This window comes from Pezoporus flaviventris, unplaced genomic scaffold (genome assembly GCF_033815535.1).
Source record: "Pezoporus flaviventris isolate CSIRO_AGI_PZ_B2104156 unplaced genomic scaffold, CSIRO_AGI_Pfla_v1 ptg000212l, whole genome shotgun sequence".
Classification (NCBI taxonomy): Eukaryota; Metazoa; Chordata; class Aves; order Psittaciformes; family Psittacidae; genus Pezoporus; species Pezoporus flaviventris.
This window is the reverse complement of record NW_026892760.1, coordinates 878,760-899,956: the sequence shown is the minus strand read 5'-3', so window position 1 is coordinate 899,956 and position 21,197 is coordinate 878,760. Positions and strand designations below refer to the sequence as shown.

Genomic DNA, 21,197 nt, shown 5'->3' with positions numbered 1-21,197 from the left:
AAAATTGTCAGTGCTCCTTCCACTAATTGGTATTCCAGATAACAGTTAATAGGTTTATTTATGCCTTAATAAAAGTCTTGTAATTTAGTTTTCCCTCTGCTAGGCAGGTCTTAATCTGTCATTACTTGTCTTATGATACTATCAGTGTAAGATGACAAGCATGGAAGAGCTTATTTACATTCAGTAGTGCAGCAGATCTCCTGTTGCTGCAGTGAATAAAAACATTTACTTAAAAGTATAAACAGAAAAAAAATACTGTAGCTTTTTTAAGTTACAGAATTTCTTTTTACACATTGTGAGGATAACACCACAGGTTCAAAGCAAATGAAACTTAATTACTGATATCTTTAGATTACGATTCTTATCATAAATAATCAATTACACATATATGTGATAAAATTTATTTGTAAGCAAGCAAATAAAAAGGCACAAGACAAACTCCGTCAGAGCCAGTCTTCTGCTTAGTTTCAAAATACCACTATGTCAGTGACTCCAGTGCTTGGCTGGAATACCATTTTTGAGTACATGCTCTCCACAGCCCCAGCTAGTAGTAAATCTAGCTTCATGTTTAATATAGCACTCTTTCAATTCATCTAAAAATCTTATCCAGCATTGTTATCTTTATCTATCAAAACACTATTTGAAATAATAATTAAAAAAAAATTCTTATTCAGAAGAAACTGCATTGCACCACTCTGTCTACTTTGGCTAAGGCTCCTACATTTTACTTGTGTTGACTCCCTATTAGTAATCACTTAAAAGATGATCTATCTTCAATATTTTAACAGATCATCCTCTCCTACCCATCTTTCAGTTTCAAAGACAATCTCTTTTCTCAAGTGAAGATGCATTCACTAGTTTTAATGTTTAGTTAAGAAGAACAAAATTAAACCAAAAATTAAAACCAGAACATCTGCACTGCTTTCACAAAACCATCTAAAAAACCCTCTCCATTATCACAATTTTTGGTAAATACCAAAACAAGAATACTGTCAATGACCTACTGTTCTCTCATTTTTCCTAGTATTTCATTTTACACAGCTGGTATCTCATTTTACACAAGACTGTTTGCCTGCCAGAAAAGGCAGTATTTCTCCATACGTGCAGTACCTAGGATGGCAGCCTCTTTCCCTATGTCTACAACCTTTAGTACAACTGTAGTAAAAATAAATAACAAATAATTGTTCAGGCAATTGTTTTGTACTATTTTAAATGATTGTTCCAGTTCATAACCAAATTATTCTTAGCATCTACAACTTAAGGTATTTTATTGGGCTGGGGAATAACAAGGCAAATCATCACCTCTGGGTTTTGGGGGTTTTGGGTTTTTTTGGGGGGGGGAGGGGGGTGTGTTATGGAGAGCATTTTTTGATTAAATACACATTAATATGTTGAGCAAGGCACTGACTGCTTTGAAAAATGAAGTGAGAATATAATGCAATTCCACAAAAAACTGTATCTATAATTACTGGGAAGTGAATATATGGTTTAAGTGTGCACATTTTAAGTACCTGCCCACAAAGGATCAAGAAATTACAGTAAAAGTATTAGGTACCTTGTAATGTGTATAAGAAATTATTAACACAATTACACAAAGAGCGGTTAATTCTTACAATTAAAGAAATGGTGAAAAAAAGACAATGAAAAGTGAAAATCTTCACTAACAGATGAAGAAAATTCTTGCTTACACTGTTTTAGAGAAACGGAACAATCAGCAGGATGAATGTACTAGTAGTACTACACAAGACTAAAATTTTCATTCTAAGCTTCAAATTCTTTGTGCATGTAACAGTTGATGATGTTTTTATTCAAAATGCTTGACCTTTACTTTCTCTGGTTTATTGCAGTACAGATTCTGTTCAAATAAACCTACAAAACTAACATTTAAAAAAAACAAAACAAACAAAAAACAAAATACCCTGACAATTCAGTGAACTTGTATTCAAACTGAATCTAAGAGATTATCCCAAGACATGCTGGAATGAGAACCAAACTAATGAACAGTGTGAAATGATTGTAAATGTCAAACCAAACCCTATTTATTAAAAGCTAAAAGCTCCAGAAAGGTGTCTTAAATCACCAGAGCACGTAAGCCCAAAAGTTTCAGTGATACCTGAGCAATCTTGATTTGGTTTCTTTCAACTGCCTCACATGGTTCCTGAGAACCTAGCCATCTTTAACAGTAATTTTAATTTAAGACACCAAACCATGCCATATTGTACCTCCAGGCAGCACCTCCTGTGATATCCAATCTGGAACTGCCATTATTTCAAGATCTGAAGAGAGCAGATGCCCCTCAGATTTCCTATTTATATCTAAAATAAATTCCTAAATCATTAAAGTCATTTTGAAGGTTCGAATCCTACTTGAAATATGACTTAGAGAACATAAAATAATTTCCTAAGTATGCAAGCTTTCTTTCAAATATGTTCCTTCAGAGCCTTAACACTTCAACACTTCTGGAATTTCACGTCAAACTTTAAATTATTTATTACTACTTTTTTTGAACCACAGATTCTTGGGAGACTTTTGATCTCAAGAGCAACAGAATTCCAAGTAATACATGAAAAGTCAGATCTTGAGGTTCTGTGAAAATTATTTAAAATAGAGATAAGCTATGAAAAATAACCAAAGTGTGGCCATAATATTCTCAGCATGGCACTTCCTAATTCTCAAAATGAAAACTGTGTTGAGTGTAGAGATATCAAGAGGAGTCCACCAGAACTCTCATATACTTGAATACCAGCAATATATCATGAGGTCTAGGGTATTCTAATTAGTCACTTCAGCACATCGATGCTGCTGTAAAGTTTATCCTTTTCAATTTGCTGTTCTTTCTCAACATTACATACAGAGGAACACTTGCAGCAAAACCCTGCAAATATTATGAAACATAATTCAAACTTTGTTTTTTAAGGGTGTAAATTGAAGTTACTGAAAACAGGAAAGAGCACCTGAAACTGAATCAAAACACTTTTGATTCAATGGCTGATTTCGGGTACCAGTTTACTGAAAACAGTATCCATCAAATTCAATTGTTTTCCAGATCTGGAAAATCTAGATTAATATCATATAAAACACAAAAGATAATTATTTCTTTTCAGTCAGCAGCAGCAATATCCCAGGTTAAATATGTGTGGGGTTTAGGGCCTACATGTAAGAAAAACACAGATGAAATAGGCACAAATTACATGTATTTTCTCTATGGAAAAAAAAAATAGTTTGAGCTTCAGTAAAATACTTTTTGAATATTAGAACAGTGTAACAAAATAACTTCAAAGCTTGTAAATATTATTTCCTTGGAAGCTTTTGAAAACAAGTTCTCCAAATATCCACTGGCATGGTGTAGATGGTTCTTTTTCGGTCTCACAGCAATGGAGGAAAAGATGTTTATACACTTTTTAGAAGCACTTTACAGCCTACCAGTTCTGTGACTCTATACAGTGAAATTACAAAATATCCTATCACTAATTAAAGAAAATTAATCTGTTCCAATACAGCTCTCCAGAGATTTGATCCAGAATAGTTTAGATAAAATCCCAAAAACTGAAATCATGTAAACACCCTGATTATTTTTTATCTTATACAACAAGAATATACTTTTAAATTTACCTGTTGTGTTAACAACATCCTGTAATTCAGTGACAGAACTTACAATTGCAGCAAGGAGGTTAGAACTAGTAAACCAGCTGAATGCTTCAACACAGTGAATTTGCTCCTCTTCATGACCTGTGAAACAGAATTGTAGCTAGCAATAAAACTAGATCACTAAGACACTACTATCTCCTGCTCTTTCAGAAATTAACCAAAACTAGGTGTACAAGCTCCAAACTAGCTCTTCTTTCAGGATGATTTAAATGTATTAAATATGCTTCCAAAGCTACTAAAAGGAGTAGAAAAGTAGACAGATCTCCTAGATTGGGAAACATTTTTGATACCATTTATCCTTACAGCAGGAAGCATGAGCTGATCCAGTAACAGGAAGGGCCAGGAAGATTACATAATCTCTAAAGAAAATCTAGAAATCCTTTATTAATATTTTACTTGAATCAGAAAGCCACTTTTTGCATTTTTAGTAGGAAATAAATATTAGAAGTTATTAATAGAAGAGGAAGCACCTTTTCAAAAATGTACATTACAATGTATTTACCACAGAGAATGTGGCAGCAACTAGTTCTGAAATCTGTAATGCAAATGGCAAGAATATCAAACAGTATGAGTTCACATGAGTAGCTGTAACTTTTCTTTCAATGCTTAACAAACTAAATGTTTCCTTTTCAGAGAAAATTAAATTTGTCAAGAAATCCAGAAATCACAAATACAGAAACTACATTTACAAAAAGGTCATTAAATTTGTCTTTACACTCAATTAATAACATTCCTGTTTGTTATTTACTAACCACGTAATTTGACATAACACTTATCAAAGCAGAAAACCATTTGCTTACTTGACACATTATGTTTGCCTTTGGATTCTCCTATACAAACTAGAATTCCAATGCCTTCTTTGAAGCCATCTACCCAGGAGAAGAGGGAACTAGAAGACTGGGCTAAAACTTTAAATCTGTTAGCTGCCAAAACTGCAATCACATCTCTTCGAAAAACATGAATCAAGCCTTTGAGTTTTCTTTTCTTCCATTTTGCATCATCTTGACTGTCTTCCTCTATGTCAGAGAGTGCATGAACTAGGGTCCTAATCTCCTGGTTCACTAATTCATAAATGTTGACCTGATCCTGGAGAAGGTCCCTCTGGGAAGACATAGCACATGATCGGCCGTAGAGAGGATACAGGGCACCCGCCAACAGAGCACAGGCTACCAGGAGAGATGAATGCTCCTTCTGAACCTGTGTTAACATATTTTTCACAGAAACATTTTCAAGGGCTAATTTATCCCGTCTTCTTTCAAGGACATAAATTTTTTCCTTGTTTTTTTCTGCTGTTTTTTGGTATTCCTGGGATAAGGGGAAAAAAGAAAATCAGAAAAAAAATTACTCAGAGAATATTTTTTAAAAATAAAAAAATCATTTTTAGCTACACAATTTTTTTTATTTTGGGTTCAAATAACCCATTAAAGGAACAAAAAAATATTACTAATGACTGTTAAAGGATCTCACCTAACAAGCAGTTAGAGAATCAGATGTATGAAAAGAATTCAATAGCACAAGGAAAATCTGCACAATCTTCAGTTAGAAATACGATAATCCACTAGTACTGCAATTGCCCACAGGAGGTCTGACAGTACCCGATCATCCACCATACAGTTTTATGAGCTGGTTTAACAATAAGTAATTGCATCCTCCATTTCAAGAAAGAACTTTGTCTTTCAAAGCAGAAATGAAAGTTAGTGTAAGGGAGAGTAAAAAAACAAGTAAGACTCTGGAAGATAAACCTAAACAGATTGGCAGCAGCTGGGAAAGGGGAACTAAAGGTGATCTCTTAATTACTTTGTAATCAACCCCCTACTTATATATTCACAGATTAATTAGGTCTCATACAGCATTATGTTTTCAAAAGGACAGTGTAATACAGATATTTTTATTTTGACTAGGGACATTACAGATTTTTTTCAACTTGCAGAACAATTTTTATTTTCCTCTGTATGCCCTGATATGGGGAAAGAGGAAGATTTAAAACAGTAAACCAGTCCAGCAAAATGAAGACACTAACAAGCCAGGGAATGCCAGGACTAAGGTTAGACCATGCACAGACTGGTTGCTTTTGATAACATGCAGTTCTTGTACAGAAATCAAGACCCTACGCTGGGACCTCAGAGACTTAGATTGGTTTCTTGATGCATGACAGTCCTCTGTGATTGCAATAACCACTTGAGGCTACATTTAAACAAGATCCAGAGATAAATTTTAGGCACTGTTCACAAAGAACCCACAAACTCAAGTTAAATACTTATGCTCCAGTTACAATACATGAACACAAAAACCCAAACATGAATGGAATGACAAGGCTGTATGATAAAGAAAAGAGAGGTTTATGCTAAGGTTTAGCTACCTCTCTTAGAGCTATAGGCAATTTTGCTGAAAGTGGGGTGAGGTTATTTCTGCCAGCGGTGTCCAAAAGAGAAGTAAAATGGTATCATCTAAACACATTCCCATGTGTTCTACTTTGTACAACTCCCAAGCAAGCAGCAAGGGGGGCACCCTGGTTTCTTCACCCTCCTCCACACTGCAAGCACAACAGTTAAAAAAAGATGCACAGCTCTCCATAGAATGGAAATAAAAGATTCCACGCTTCTATAGAGCAGTACCCTAGTCAGTTCAGACTGTCTCTTTTGTTTCAGAAAAGGAAGAATTTGTAGTATTATTAAAATACTTTCAGTAATATGAAAATAGAGTAGGTAACTAAAAGATTTAATTACAGAATGCAATTTACAGGTGTCATATGTTACTTACTACTCTAAAATTAAGTATGAACATGTACAATACTTTCAGTGTTACTGCATTATTTACAGTGTTTGATTTCTACAGAAAAAAAAAAACAAAATCAAAACCCTGTGATAGTATGACTGGAAGGAACTGAAAAGGTAAGCTGAATTTAGAAAACAACTTATAGTTTCTAGCTGTCACAGATGAAAGGCCAGTATCCAAGTAAACAAAGTGTGATCCCTACAGGGTTGTTGGGCAGCAATACTAATATTCAGTGCTCTGCCTAATTAAAGCTTATTTTTTAAAAAGAATTTAGTCTTTTTATGACTACGGTTATATGGTAATACGGAAAACTGAACAAGACAATCTCTGACTACAGAAATGCAAAAGTTTTGTAAGTAAATACCCCTTGATTTTACCAGCTAATAATTGCTTCTGTCTTACCCCACACTGTTTCGAGTGTTTTCTTCAAATCTTAAAAGCACACTTTTTGAAAGGGACACCATTTCTTCCTAAACATTGGCAAGCCAGCTTAAGGAACACCTCACTGGGTTGCAGAGCTTGGTGGATTCCAAGAATCCTTACCAAAAACCAGGTGCAACTAGCAATACCATTTCATCCTACTTCTTACTATATCCTTACCTTTTTTTCTGGCTTGAACTGGAAACTAGAAATAGAATGACACTATGAGTTCAAAAGGTTTTCCTGTATTTCAGTATTTTTCTAAAAATATATATCTATATATCTAACAATATCAACACCACTGTCCTCCCCTTCTTTCCTGTGCTTTAAGTACATCGGCAGACATGTCTATCAAAGACACCCAGTGGGTCAGGAACAGTATAGTTGCATGTACTTATCCTGCTTTGGCACTGATTGCACTGACTTTTGATACAACTGCAAGATACCACAGCCTTTAGCTATTTCACCAGCCTTGCTATAAAAGCCAGGCTGCCAAACAACAACAACAAAAAAAAAACAGTGCAAATAAGATATTTTTCCTCCCTAGAGGTCTTTTTCCCTTTCCCATTTAGAAAACTTTTTATTTTTCTGTTGAAATTAACATTTTTTAAGTAGCTACATGATTTTTGTCTTGCAACACGTTTTTGCATATCAGAACAAACCCCTTCTATTTTAAGTGGTTGCCACAAAAAAAAAAAAATGGGGACAGATTAATAAATGTCTACATAATAAACAGCAACTGACAGTAAAAATTCAGAGGACATTTTCTGTGAGAGTGTGCAAAGTCTAAATAAATATTTTTGAGAGGCTAAGGAACAAGCACAGTAGCATTTTCAAAATGGCACACCATCAAATCAAGAGGACTGCACTTCTGTTACAGAAGGCAAGTAAAAAGCATATGCAATTTAGGCTCCATTAACTCTGCCAACAGAGACCACTGACAAAGAAAAGCAGTATCTATAGAGTGCCTGTTTACTGCTGATCTATGATAAGGCCACTCTGGGAATTTTTGTCCTAGAGAAAAACAGTGAAACTGCTTTCTGATTACATTGTCCATCTGGCCTACAGTAACAGCTTTGAAGCAGTTACCTATTAGCATCCGTAGATTCTATCTTGCAATCAGGGACCCTGAACAGCATGGCTGGGGACAGAAGCAGTGGCAGGTGTCATCGCTACTAAAGCCTGAAGGTACTGCAATATTACAGTTTAATCATAAGGAGACCATTCTGAAGAGCCCTCACTCTACCACAGCTCCAAGAAAGAAAAACAGTAATTTCCAACATACATTACTCATACTGCTGTGTAGTTGGAGCAATCAGCAAACTTCTGAGAGTCTGAATTGACTCAGTCTCAGTCTGCCTTTGTACATGTACTGTCAACTGCAAAAACTAAAGAAGTCTCAACCCAGGATCTCTGAGGAGAAAGTATCTAGAAAAAGGCACAGAACACTGGTTGAAGACAAACTTGCAAAAGCATGCATCCTATGATGCACCATTAGCTTGGTGCATGACAGTAAAAATCACTACTCTTCCACTTCTGGAAAGGGAGCAGAGCCTACAAGGGATTGGTTTATTGAACTGCTTGTAATTAACACTCAGATTTTTGGATGGAAAATACAGCAAATTATTACAGTTTCCTTGTACTGCTAGAATAAATGTCCTAGAGTGATGAGACCCACAGTTCTACAATGAAATACAGAATAATGGCAAATCATATTCCACTTGCACTGATTATATGTTTCCTATAAAGTTTAATGAATAAAGCCTGTTAATTAAATTTAAATATTGCATTCTGTATGTTTACATAAACACTGGCATACAGTAATATCTAAAAGACCCTTAGATGACATTCCATAACTTGAGGCACATTTTTCCTTGTTTCCTATGGAAATAAGGCGACAAAGTTAATCTGTCCACACACCTATGATCCAAAAGAGCAGTGATCTTGCAGACAAATAGGGTAAAAGACAGTCAGGTCTTATGAAAAACAAGCAATCAGGATTAGGATAGCCCTAACAGAAGACATCCAGGGACCCTATGGTTTCCAGAAAGGTAAAGGTTTCATCTGGTATTTGCAGGCCCAAAGTCAGAAATACAGAAGAAATACAGAAGAAATTAAGACGCTTCTCTTTCCAGACTGACACTGAATGGTAAGGCAGGCAACTGGAATACAGGATGGTAAAAAGATGCAACAAAGTTTTGTTGAACACAGACACACACTGCCTAGATTACAACACTATCAGCCTGTACTCCAACTACTGTACTCCAACTTGCAATATGAACTACAAAACATGCCCATCTATTTCTAAGGGAAAGCATTTCCCTTTACGAAACCCAGCAGACCTGTACTGCAAGTTGACAGATGAAACTATTTTCTAGAAGACACGCCTAATGCACTCTCCAAAGAGAGCCATTATTTCAGAACATGCTCTGATAGCTCTTTACATATTTCAGCTGAACAGACCAGTTGGTTCAGCACCATCCCAAAGAATGGTACAGTACTGCACAGCACCAATTCTCCACAATATGCTAAGAATTCCACAAGAGATGACTCAGGACTTTATTTTTTTTTTTTTCAGCATCTGTAGGAGGTAGAAATCTAAACTGTGTGTCCCCTTTTTCTTTAGCAAGGTGTCCTGGGTTCAGCAGTAGCAGTCAATTTTTCTCCTTGGTAGCTGGTGCAGTGCTGTGTTTTGACTTTCAGCCTGGGAACAGAGCTGACAACACTGATGTTTACCCTGACCAAGGACTTTGTGAGTCTCATGCTCTGCCAGGGAGGAGGGGAGGCCAGGAGGAAGCAGGGACAGGACACCTGACCCAAACTGACCAAAGAGGTATTCCATACCACAGCACGTCATACCCAGGGAGGTAACTGGGAGTTACCCAGAAGGGCACTCTCTTCTTGGTTGGGCTCGTTTCAGCGAGTAGTATCATATTCTCTTCCCTCGTTATTTCTCTTATTATTATTGGTGGTAGCAGCAGTGGTTTGTGCTATACCTTAGTTACTAGACTGTTCTTATCTCAACCCATCGGAGTTACATTTTTTCGATTTTCCTCCGAATCACTCTGGGAGCAGGGGGCGGGGGAAGGAAAGAAAGAAGCAGGGGGAGTAGAAACTGCGTGGCTGACTGGGTTTAAACAATGACAGTTTCTTTTGGCCCCCACCATGGGGCACAAGCGGTTGAGATAATGACAGATCTGACCGGAGTGTGTCTAATCGAATTTGTGATAAGCATTCATTGTTTCAGATTAATAGTCACTCGTCACAATGCTGATTTATTGGCTCTCAAAGTTGTTGCTCTTGATCTCAGTTTCAGTATATTGCACCTTACTTAGAGGCGATTTGCTGTGTTAATGTTTTTCAAGTGTGGGGCTTGGGCTAAGGTTCTTGTCTCATTGTACTTTATGGTAATGACTTGTAATACAATAGAATCATTGATCATGAAACTGATCTGGTTTATGTTCCCAGTGTGGTCACCACCTTTATACTTTGGGAGGTATATAACAGAAGTGCTTAGCAATTACACATCTTTTTTTCTCCTTCTCGGATGCTCAAACTGTGAAGGAGACATCCTTTTACCCTCCCAGTACCCCACTCCAGACCGTTTACGTTTGAGAGTTTTGAAGTCTTTGAATGGCATTTTAATGCTGTTGAGACTTGTTTGCTGATTGTGATGGGAATCACCATGCTGGCATGCATACAGAGTGTGTTTTGCCCACGACCATTTCGTCTGATTTCAAGAGTTAAGCAGAGTCAGGTCTGGGTCTTGTCTGGGGTTAAACAATGATATAGGAGGACCGAGAGATTTTCCCTGAGGCTGGACACCCATCAGTGGCAGGGTTTGTGGGCTAGTATGGGCAAGGGTCTAGGTCAGTGGGCCCCTCCAGTACTTTGGAATTTCACCAACAAACAAGTGCAAAATCCAGAAAAATTAGTAAAACACTTAAATAAGGTGTGTGGTCATTCTGGCCATACCAGAGATGGACAAATCATGGCAACGTGCTGGGGCTTGGCCTATGCTTACAGGGCCTTGTTCAACACTATCCAGCACCTTCAAAAGGAAAAGAATGTCGGCGGATCTGAGGGCAAAGCAACAGTTGCGCAGCTACTTCAGCTCCAAGCACAGCAAGCTACACCACCCTCAGCGACAAGCTACCCAAACTTTGGCTGCAATGAACAGCGCAGCTAACAACAAGTAGAGCAGCTACGCAAACTTCGACTGCAACAGACAGTGCGGCTACCCCAGCTGCAAGCACAGCACTGCAAAAAAAAGAAACCGTCATGGTTAAAACACAGTCAGCCACACAGTTTCCTCTCTCCCCACTTCTTTCTTTCCTTGTCGTCGTCGGCCCCAACCCCCCCACGGGCTGAGATAAGAACAGTCCAGTAACTAAGGTATAACACAAAACACTGCTGCTGCCACCAATGATAATAATGATAAGAGAAATAACAAGGGAAGAGAATACAATACCACTCGCTGAAACGAGCCCGATCAAGAAGAGAGTGCCCTTCTGGGTAACTCCCAGTTACCTCTCCGGGTATGACGTGCTGTGGTATGGAATACCTCTTTGGTCAGTTTGGGTCAGGTGTCCTGTCCCTGCTTCCTCCTGGCCTCCCCTCCTCCCTGGCAGAGCATGAGACTCACAAAGTCCTTGGTCAGAGTAAACATCAGTGTTATCAGCTCTGTTCCCAGGCTGAAAGTCAAAACACAGCACTGCACCAGCTACTAAGAAGGAGAAAAATTGACTGCTACTGCTGAACCCAGGACACAAGGAAAAGTAATTTTTCAAATTAAGCTGTCTCATGTTATCATTCTGTTTGTTGGCAATGATTTCATTAGACGAAACTACAGGATGTTGGGAGAAGTTAATGTAAGTCTGGACGCCACTTATTCTACTTACAGGGATACTTTTAGTATTGTAAATCTCCAATGTGAGATGTAAATATCAAGCAAAAAATATATACAAGATTTTAACTCATTCCTAAGAAATTACCGTGAATTGCTCTGTCTGAAGAACACTTTGTAAATACATCTGTCAGAATGCACAGAGTTCCAAACCCAAGAGCTGAGTCAAATATTCTCCTGATGAAGTAGCAAATAACAAGGCCTATTCATTTCTCTGAAATGAATGGAAGTCAAAACACAGCACTGCACCAGCTACCACAAAGGAGAAACATGACTGCTACTGCTGAACCCAGGACACTCTATTTCATAACACTTAACTGAAACACGTGTAAAGGAATGTAACTGAAAAGACAATGAACTGTGTTTGTAGAACAACAGTGAAAATTTTAGATTGCAAACAACTTTTCTAACAATCAGTGACAGCAATTTTACACTTCTGAACCACTGCTCATTGTAGTAGTTGTACAATAGAGTCCTTTGATACTGCAGAAATCTACAAATGTAACTGTTAATTGGTCAGAATGTATATGACTAAATTTATCACCAGATGACACCACATCACCATTACTCTACAGAGTCTTTACAAAGCAGGACACTGAAGAAGTAACTGCTGCCCTGTACAATTCTTTAAACAGGGCATTTCAGTCTTACAGCTTTAACATTCTCAAAATAAAAAGAAATCAATAGCAACTGTTACACCAAATTAAACAAATCACTTTTGGAATGTTTTAACAAAGTAATTTGTTTCTTGCTAGAAGTGAAGTTAATGCTAGCAGAATAGGGGGAGAGTGTGCCGGGTTTTTAATTTTTTTTTTATTATTATTTTAACGATACAATGAAACTCCCAAACAACCTTAAATTGGTTAGTAGCTGAAAAAAGCACTGAAATAATCCATTAAATATTTACAAGAAAAAATAAAAAAATCAGAGGTTCACAGCACCATACCTGTACCCTTGCATGAACTTCCCCAAGGAGACCATAGTACTGCTGCTCCAGATACACTTTTTGTTTCTGCCAACAGCTTTCCTGTGCTTTCATTTGTTCAGCCATTTCACTAAAAGCATCTTCCTGGCTCTGCTGAAGCTCCTTCACAGTATCAGACTTGCTCTTACAAATACATTCTAGATGAGATATCTGTGTGACATATATTTAAAAAAATTGTTTTACCTCCCAAAACACTTTTTTACTTTAATTGTACATATTAATTTAAGCACAGGCTATTTCATCATAAAATCAAATTGTAATTTCTTCAACACATTTATTTAAAATAAGTAAAAACCTTTAATGACAGATTGCTTACTTGACTCCTTCAAGAAAACTGAGACATATCTAGGGATAATGAATTTTCGTTGGTTTCAGTTTTGTCATCCTTATAACACCTTGCATATACCTGTTGCCTTCTTTGTTGGAAACATGAACTGGACACTTACTGTATTACTCTGAAACAAGTGCAGTAAATTTTGTGCTGCTAAATTAGCAAGTAATAATAAAAAAATAGCCCTTTTTGGGGGGGTTTGTTTGTTTGTTTTACTGGAAAGTTGAAACATTCCACGTATTATTCAACACTAAAATAATTTCAGGAAATTTCAGTGCACAGAATGTTTTTCTTCCAAGTAGCTCATTTGTTTATGATGTGTTTTCAACAAGCATGAAGGGATTCACTCTGTGGTCTAGTTTTGCAGGTCTCATGCAAACTAAATGGAGAAATGAGTTAAGCTAACAATGACCTCTAAATACATATGCCTATACTTCATTATTAGTTACTAGATACTAGAATATCAGCAAGATATCTTCCAAAGAGATCACACAGAACTTCAGGAGAAAAAAATTTGTTCTCAGTAAGCAGGTAACACACAGGTAACTGCCCCAAATCACTGAAAAGCTGGTGGGAACATGGAAAGAGCCCCAGAGACCTCATAATCAATGTCAATAACCATACTAAATTAAAAAGCAAGAAACGATAATACACAACCCCCCCAAACACTGCCAACAATGTTCAAGCCCTTCTCTTCCATTCCTTTCCCTCCTTGACATCAAAAGGAAAATAGAACCATACATCCAATCTGCACAATCCCTCTTTGGTAAATTCCATTGACTTCTGCGGTGTTTACTAAATAATGGGCAGAGTGAAAACACAGTTCACTGTAACCAGCCTTGTCCCTTAATCCAGCCATAACAGAGGCCACAATTCCAGCGGATGAGAAACTCCTGAAAGAGCTTTCCCCTCCTGTGCCTGAAGAACAAAATGTCAGAGCAGACAAGATCTGGAGCCACTGTATTAGACTGTATGACCAGCCTGATCAGTGCAGGCAGAACACGAACTGAAATCCTGAAGAGTGGCATACGTTACCCCTTGGAGCCAGTTTAAGTTATTTAAAAAGAAGTCTTTTCATTCCTGAAAACACAGGGATTTCCGGGGAGAAAAGCCACGTAAGCTTATTCACATTAAAATCATTCAGAAAAGTACATCATCTCCCTTAAATATTAACAAACTTTATGAAAATAAATGTTTTTTATTGTATTTCTGAACACAAATTTCATAATCCAAAAGTTACAATTAAACCAAATAAACACACTAGCATTTTTTCAGATAGTACCTCTGAATCATAAACATGAAATTTAAAGATGAAGATCCTGAAGTGCATTTTGTTTCTGTTTTATGCTAAAATAAAGACTTGCTTTATTAGTGTAAATGACTAAGTCCTTTGAATTGCTTCATCAGTAAGATTAATTTATTTTCTTTTAATTAGGTCCCTGTGGCTAATATTGGCTAGTACTATTAGCATGTCCTGCACAGAAAGTGGAGCTTAGAGACTTCATACAGACTTCAGTCACATTTACATGCCCACAGCAATGGCATCAAACCGAGTTGTAGACAAGCCATAATTAATGGTACTGAATTATTAACATCCAAATTCTTTTTGAAATAAGATGAATGTCAGTCCTTTTTAATGATACTGTGATGTGGACAAATGTCACTGAATTTAATAGAAGTAGCTGGTGCCTAAGGACACTTACCTTCTCATTAGCCCCGGTGAGGTCTAAGATCAGGGCATCAACATTCTCCTGCAAGACTGCACAAAGCTCAGACCAAGAGAATCTATCTATGATGCCTTCTGGTTGTTTTATAAGCACACAGCCTGCTACCAAACGCTGGTATAAGCTATGGAGGAAGGTTAGCTTCTCCTGAAACAAAAAGAAAAATTAACTGTTGTATCTGAACAGTGTTATAATCCAAAGAGATGCATCATATGTGTAATAATGTGAGCTGCACACAGCTGAAAACCCCACAATGCCAATTCTCAAATCTTGTCAAAATTCCTCAATCCCTTGTTAATATTTGCAGCCATACGTATTAAAGCCAGAGTAAGGAAACGGTTATTCAAAATTTGTCTGATTACACAAATAAAGCCAGCCCAATCTTGCAGTGGTCAGAACTAGTATCTGATACAAATAAAAATTTTCGTGCTATTAGTAGATGCAATCTGATCATTCATGTTAACATGTTCAGGTACAATCAAATTGTACGCACCTCCTATATCTGCCCAATACATAGAAAGTTGTCTGATTAGTTTAGCAGCATAGCACACTGCTTATACAATTACCACTCTAAAGTCCTTAAAAAATTATTTTTGTGCTGATTATGTGTAATAGACTTGTAGCTTCACCAGTTAAATTCCTCAAGCCATGCCTCATTCATTTACACTAATTTTCATGTAAGTATAATAGATACAAATATTTTAGTGCAAACATAATAAATTGATGCAAGTTACCAATACACTTCAGGAACAACAGCATGCAACAGAAATTTCAGCCTTCATCCTTTTAGTACATATATGCAACTTAGCAATTTCGATTAAGACAACAATAGAAAGCTGTACCTCAAAAGCCACAAGAAACAGAGCCTTTATTCCAAGTCAGTAAACTATTGCAAAGGTTCCCATTGTTTTTCAGGGGCCCTGGATGAGGCTTTACATTAAGAAGTTGTGTTACCGAGATGGGGAACTATGCTTTTTCTGAGCCCTTTCCATTATACTTCAGTGCATTTTCTCAAAATTACTCAATGGTATTTTTAGGCAATAAAAAATTGCAGTTTAGTTTAAACTTCACTTCTAGCAGATCTCATTCCCTACTGAAAATTCAGTGTGTCACCACCATTACATTTTTGCTTGAGCTGTGACAAATCAAGGATGGTAATTATCCATTTGGCGTGAAAAGGAGATCCCAAGACCCAAAATCAATTCACACATGTTGAATGCAACCACAGTGTTGTAGACATGCTGACTTTACAATATAGCCAAGCCTGTAGTTTCATTCACTTTAATCATTATCTCATGTGTATAACAATTCCAGCTGCTTCATGTGGACACAAATTAAATACCAGACTGTAAAAGAGGTGGAAAGAATGTTTTCTTTTTACTCAGTTGGCATCCATGTCCAAATCTGGGGAAGTAATGAGCTCAATATGCACAACCATGATAAAGTATATCATTGCTATTGCTAGTACTTTTTTGCTTTACTGGGGGAGAAAAAGCAATAAAACTAACATCTGTAAACAAATATAAGGAGAGAGATAACAGTTCTGAAACAAGACTTTGTGCAGCAATTCCCACATACAGCATACCACAACAAGCTAACAGGTAACAAATAAGAATTTCTAGGGTTTGTGTCATGCAGGCGAAACTACCTCAACTCCACATTTGCTATCTATCAATTGCCATGTGAATTAGTAACACATGATGATGACTATTGTATGTTTCAATTGTAAAACATTTTTGTTAACTTTCAATTTGAAAGAAAGAAATAATTGTTCATCAGGCATAGCTCTTTAAATAAACTTAGTTGATCAAAAAATCAAACACTGGAAGGGTTAAGTTATTAATTCTGCTACAGAAGGAAGGAGAACGAGTATGTCCTGAGATCCTGTAGATATTAAATACATATTTCAAAATACGTATCTTAAAATCATATTTCAGGGATAAATCTGTTAAGACTAAGAATAACCATTTGATGTATGTAAATGTATAAAGTTAAGATTAAATAAAGACGCTCTTTGACAGTCATCTTGTCTTTGGTAATACCTCCATATCCTTCTGGTAAGCCCTGGTAAGCTTCTGGATTTCATTTTCAGATTCTGTGACACGTACTTTCTCCTTCTCCCAGCATTGCTGTACATTCAGCAGTTCAATTTTTAAAGCTCCTATTAAAGTCTCTCTGTCTGTACATTTAGTGTGCAGATGATTTAACTCTTTATTGGCATCATCTAGGTTATCCTGAGCTTCCTGTAGAACAAAATCATGGAACAGAAGAGAATTTTACTCTATAAAATGTTTCCTGATATCCAGTGCTCAGCATCTGAGGAAGTAAACAGTCGTATAGCCACATGTGTTCAGAAGACTGCAGGCTAAGCTAAGTATCTTTCAAAAACAGAATTTCAAAACTAATAATAGTCTTTCTCCACAGTTTGTTACTAGACAGCATCAGAAATCCATTTCAGAGTTAAAAGCACCATGGTGCAGTGACCTTCTGAATCCCCTTTACCGCCGCAACTGAGATACAGAATGCATGGATGCAAGTTATTCTCCACAGAGAGTAGAAAGCTCTCAGAGCTAGTGAAAAGATACACTATGTTCCTAAGTAAATCTCCGATTCACTACAGCTGAGTAGGTAGACAACACAGACATCTGCTGTTACCCACTGCATTCTTTGTCTGCACAGTAAAAAAAATGCGACTCTCTTTGGAGACTGGACCTTTGGAAGAAACTAATAATCAGAAATTACCATAAATACAGTCATTACATTACTAGTACCAAGTCTTGCAAGGTAAACAAAGAACTGAATACACTACCCCATTTCAGCCAGAAGATTGCTGAGATGGAGTGGACAGATACACATGCTTTCCACTCCTACAATCACTGCACTTCCAGCACTGCTTAACTTTGCTAAAGGTCAAACTGAAAGCACTGTTTGTTTTTCATAAAAGCATAGCTGCTTATATGGGAAATATAATAGGAAAGATAATTCCAAATTCATCAGACAGTGACAACTTTCATTCTTCGTAATGAAAACACTAAAAGATTAAAGCAATGCCAATTTTGTAACACAAATGCTGTCAAGAGTGTATCTAGTTTGCATTCATATATACAGATTTATTAGCAAAAATTTAAAAAGAAACTAGTGAACTGCATAAAACCACCACCACCTGTGTGTAGCAAATTCAGTTTTTGCATGAAGAATACAGGTATCTGTTACAATGGATTGGAAAATTTTTAGGTGCCTTAAAAAGGTGCTGCAACAGAAGCAGAAGACTTAAGTTCTCCAAACATAAACTGGTAAAGAGAGTTTCAATCAGATAGCAGGAGATCACATGCAAGTAACAATTAGTATGAAGATTCAATGACTGCTGCAGAAGCATCTGTGACTAAAGTGATAAAGCAGCATATTCCCAGCAAAAGAATCTGAGTAACACTGGGAACAGAGATGTTCTATTTTGGCAGTAATATAATATACTGCCAGTTGGGAGATTAAGTTTAACCATGACCTCAGGACTTCCTCATTCCCTTGGCCATTGATGTAACCAGACAGGACATTACTAAACGGGTGTGTCAGCCAAAAACAGAGATCAAAAAAAATTCTTGTTCAGAAACTAAAGAAAAAAGTTCTCAAGTATTTTTATCAGTACTCAGGTAGATTTTATACTTGAGGAAATTTTGGGCTACACACTGTTAAGGCTGACCTGATGCTTCATACATGCATTAACTTGTCAGATAAACACAATAAAAATTAACAAAGGAAAGGACATCTTTAATAAAACGTGCTTTCATACAAACAGAGGTAATTAAATTCTCGCCCCCTTTTCTAGAGAAAAACAATTAACAGGAAAAAATTACCAATGCTGATTTCAATATAAAACAATAGTTTGCAAGTTGATAAATCTATTTTGAATTATTTCAGAACTGCAATCAGTTATTATCAGAAAAGATCAGTTAGGTAGTCTAAAGTGGTAACCAGAATAAAGCAGCATGTCTTCACACAAGCTTGCAAGGTAAACTCGTCTGCTCAACAGAATACAACAGAGAGACTTAGTCTGATAAGATAAAAAGGTACCATAATTACAGAAAAATACATTTTTTTGCAGAACTTTCATATTTTATGTTAAGTTCCTGAAACCATACCTTGAGGTCTTCACTTAAAGCACACATTTTCTCTTCAAATATCTCCAGTTCTTTTGTCTTCTTTTCACACAAAGCCTCCATTTTCCTAAGCTGTGAAAAATATGGAGGTCAAACAGGCTTTTACAAAAATGCTACATAATCATTTGAATATAAGAATTTTATATATAAATAAATTTTTAAAAAAAGTTTCTAATTCCTTTGGCAATATTCATACTCTACACAATAATGCGCTATTACAAAAGCATTAAGATTTTTATAATGATTTAAGATAAACAGCAGTGGCAGAATCCACAACTGAGTCCAATATTAAATTTCCCATTAACTTGCAAAATATCTGACAAAAAAACAAACTTTGAAACATGTGAAAATGTAACAAATTCAGATTATAATCTGGCCCATGGTTTGAGAAAACGAGCTCTCAAAGTAAGTGGCAGAAACTGTCCAGCTGCAAGCCTGGTCTCTACTTTTTATGGAGTGCTGGGCAGTACTCATATACTCATAAAAAGCAGCCATGTTCCTGAGACTCACTGTGACTACTGAGCTACTTGTGATGTTACAAGCAACCACCTTAGAGGTAGCTCATGATCAGTATGTGCACTAGCTTCACCTTCCACTTTCAAAAAAGATAACGACATATCATTATAACCTGTGTCTTTACCCGATGATGAAGTTAGCAATACAAATGTCTGAAAGAAAGCATCGAATAGGTATGTATTATAGTTCAGGTTACTGCTGGTACTTAAACATTAAGGAGCAACTCAGAAGTAAAAAAAAAAAAAATTTACAAAATTTACAAATTACTTTGGAAATTAGGTTTTGATTTTATCTCAAATCAGGAGACTTGGCAGAACCCTTAGAAATAATTACAGTAAACTACAGAATGCTACTGGAGTATTTGCAGTCTTTCTGTTGGTTTACTAGTGTTTTATGTCTCCTCAAAAATATTTTAGCATCTGCACTATAGAGAGAGTTGAAAGCCTGTTATCTGTCAAAAGCAAAACACTTATACACCTTTCAGTCACACAAATGAATTAGATTGTTTAATCTAATGCTCTACACAGTAAGAGAGGTGACACATGGCAAGTTTACCAGCATATTTTACATGTACATACAGGTGCATACATATATTAAGAAGTCCATCAATATGCAGCGTCTTGTTTAAAATCTCTCTTTAAAAAGAACCAATAATTACTCAAAACTAAGCCCTTACTGCTGTGTATTAAAACATCCTGTTTTTATTGCACAGTGCCCTTCATAGTCCCTTTGTGCATTATTGCATTATTAAAAAGTTTTATTACTAAACATATCTAATATATAAAAAGCCAAAAGTGGAGTTATCTATGGAGGTGGGGATAATCAAGAAGGACAGAGCACTGCCCTTTATGAAGGTGCTCAGTGATCTCTGGCTCTATATGACAACTTCAGGGTCAGTCACACGCAGTCCTACTGGGAAGTCTTGTGGCACGTAATCTGTTGGTCCTGCTCTGCTTGCGATTTATTTTCCTTGACAGTTCATTCTTCTTTCTGTCAGAATACTCTCTTTGCTTTCTTAGCAGCCACCCCCTTGGTCTCCCCACTGCTGTCTCTGGCACAGTTTCACAACAAAGCACATCACTAAGCCAAAGCCTGCTGAGTTGACTTTTCAACTGCGCTGCCTATCACGTGACATTCCCCCCCCCAAATAACAATTCACTGTGGGTAATATGTTCCTAGTTACTCTTCAGCTTCCAGACTTGGGTCTCAGAAGAGTTTCATAATGACTATGCACATCAGTTCTCTTATCTCACTGGGAGATACCTAGCAGTGCTTGCTGTTTGCAAAAGTATAACTGCTTCCATGGTCACTTATTTTTGTGTCCACAACAATCTCAAAGGTCTTGCGGGAGACCATTCCTCTCCCAATAAAAAAAGACAAAGCTGACACACTTTTTTGCCTGTTTTTTGTTTTTTTTTTTCTTATTTAAACATTGTGAGTGACTAGCTGGACTATGTATTTGTCAAAACAGAAGACAAAACCTAGAAATCAAAAAACACTACTAGCTTTCTTACAGTCTTATCTATCAGACCTTGCCCTTCTGTATTTGCCAATTTTATCCACAGATAAGTGAATTACAAGTTTGCACAGAAAGCTTTAACAGTGCAGTTAACTTCTCTCTACAGCCTTTAAAGCCACAAATTCATAAAACATTTACACCAAGAGAATTCATCTAATCATATTAGAAATACAAATGAGACAATAAATGTAAGATTGTGACTTCTCAGACAGTGAAATA

At 36.6% G+C, this 21,197-nt stretch overlaps 1 protein-coding gene across 6 annotated transcripts in view; it reads right to left on the bottom strand.

Annotated features, from left to right (window-relative positions):
* The window catches only part of CCDC171 (coiled-coil domain containing 171), a 149,083-nt gene that overhangs the window by 77,341 nt on the left and 50,545 nt on the right, over positions 1-21,197 (bottom strand). For all 6 annotated transcript variants that reach the window (XM_061441211.1, XM_061441214.1, XM_061441212.1 and 3 more), the window contains 6 exons: positions 18,926-19,015; positions 16,832-17,032; positions 14,769-14,936; positions 12,696-12,884; positions 4,449-4,953; positions 3,613-3,729 (listed from right to left, as the gene is read on the bottom strand). In XM_061441211.1, coding sequence (XP_061297195.1) covers positions 3,613-3,729; positions 4,449-4,953; positions 12,696-12,884; positions 14,769-14,936; positions 16,832-17,032; positions 18,926-19,015 — 1,270 coding nt within the window. The remainder of the gene's footprint in view (positions 1-3,612; positions 3,730-4,448; positions 4,954-12,695; positions 12,885-14,768; positions 14,937-16,831; positions 17,033-18,925; positions 19,016-21,197) is intronic.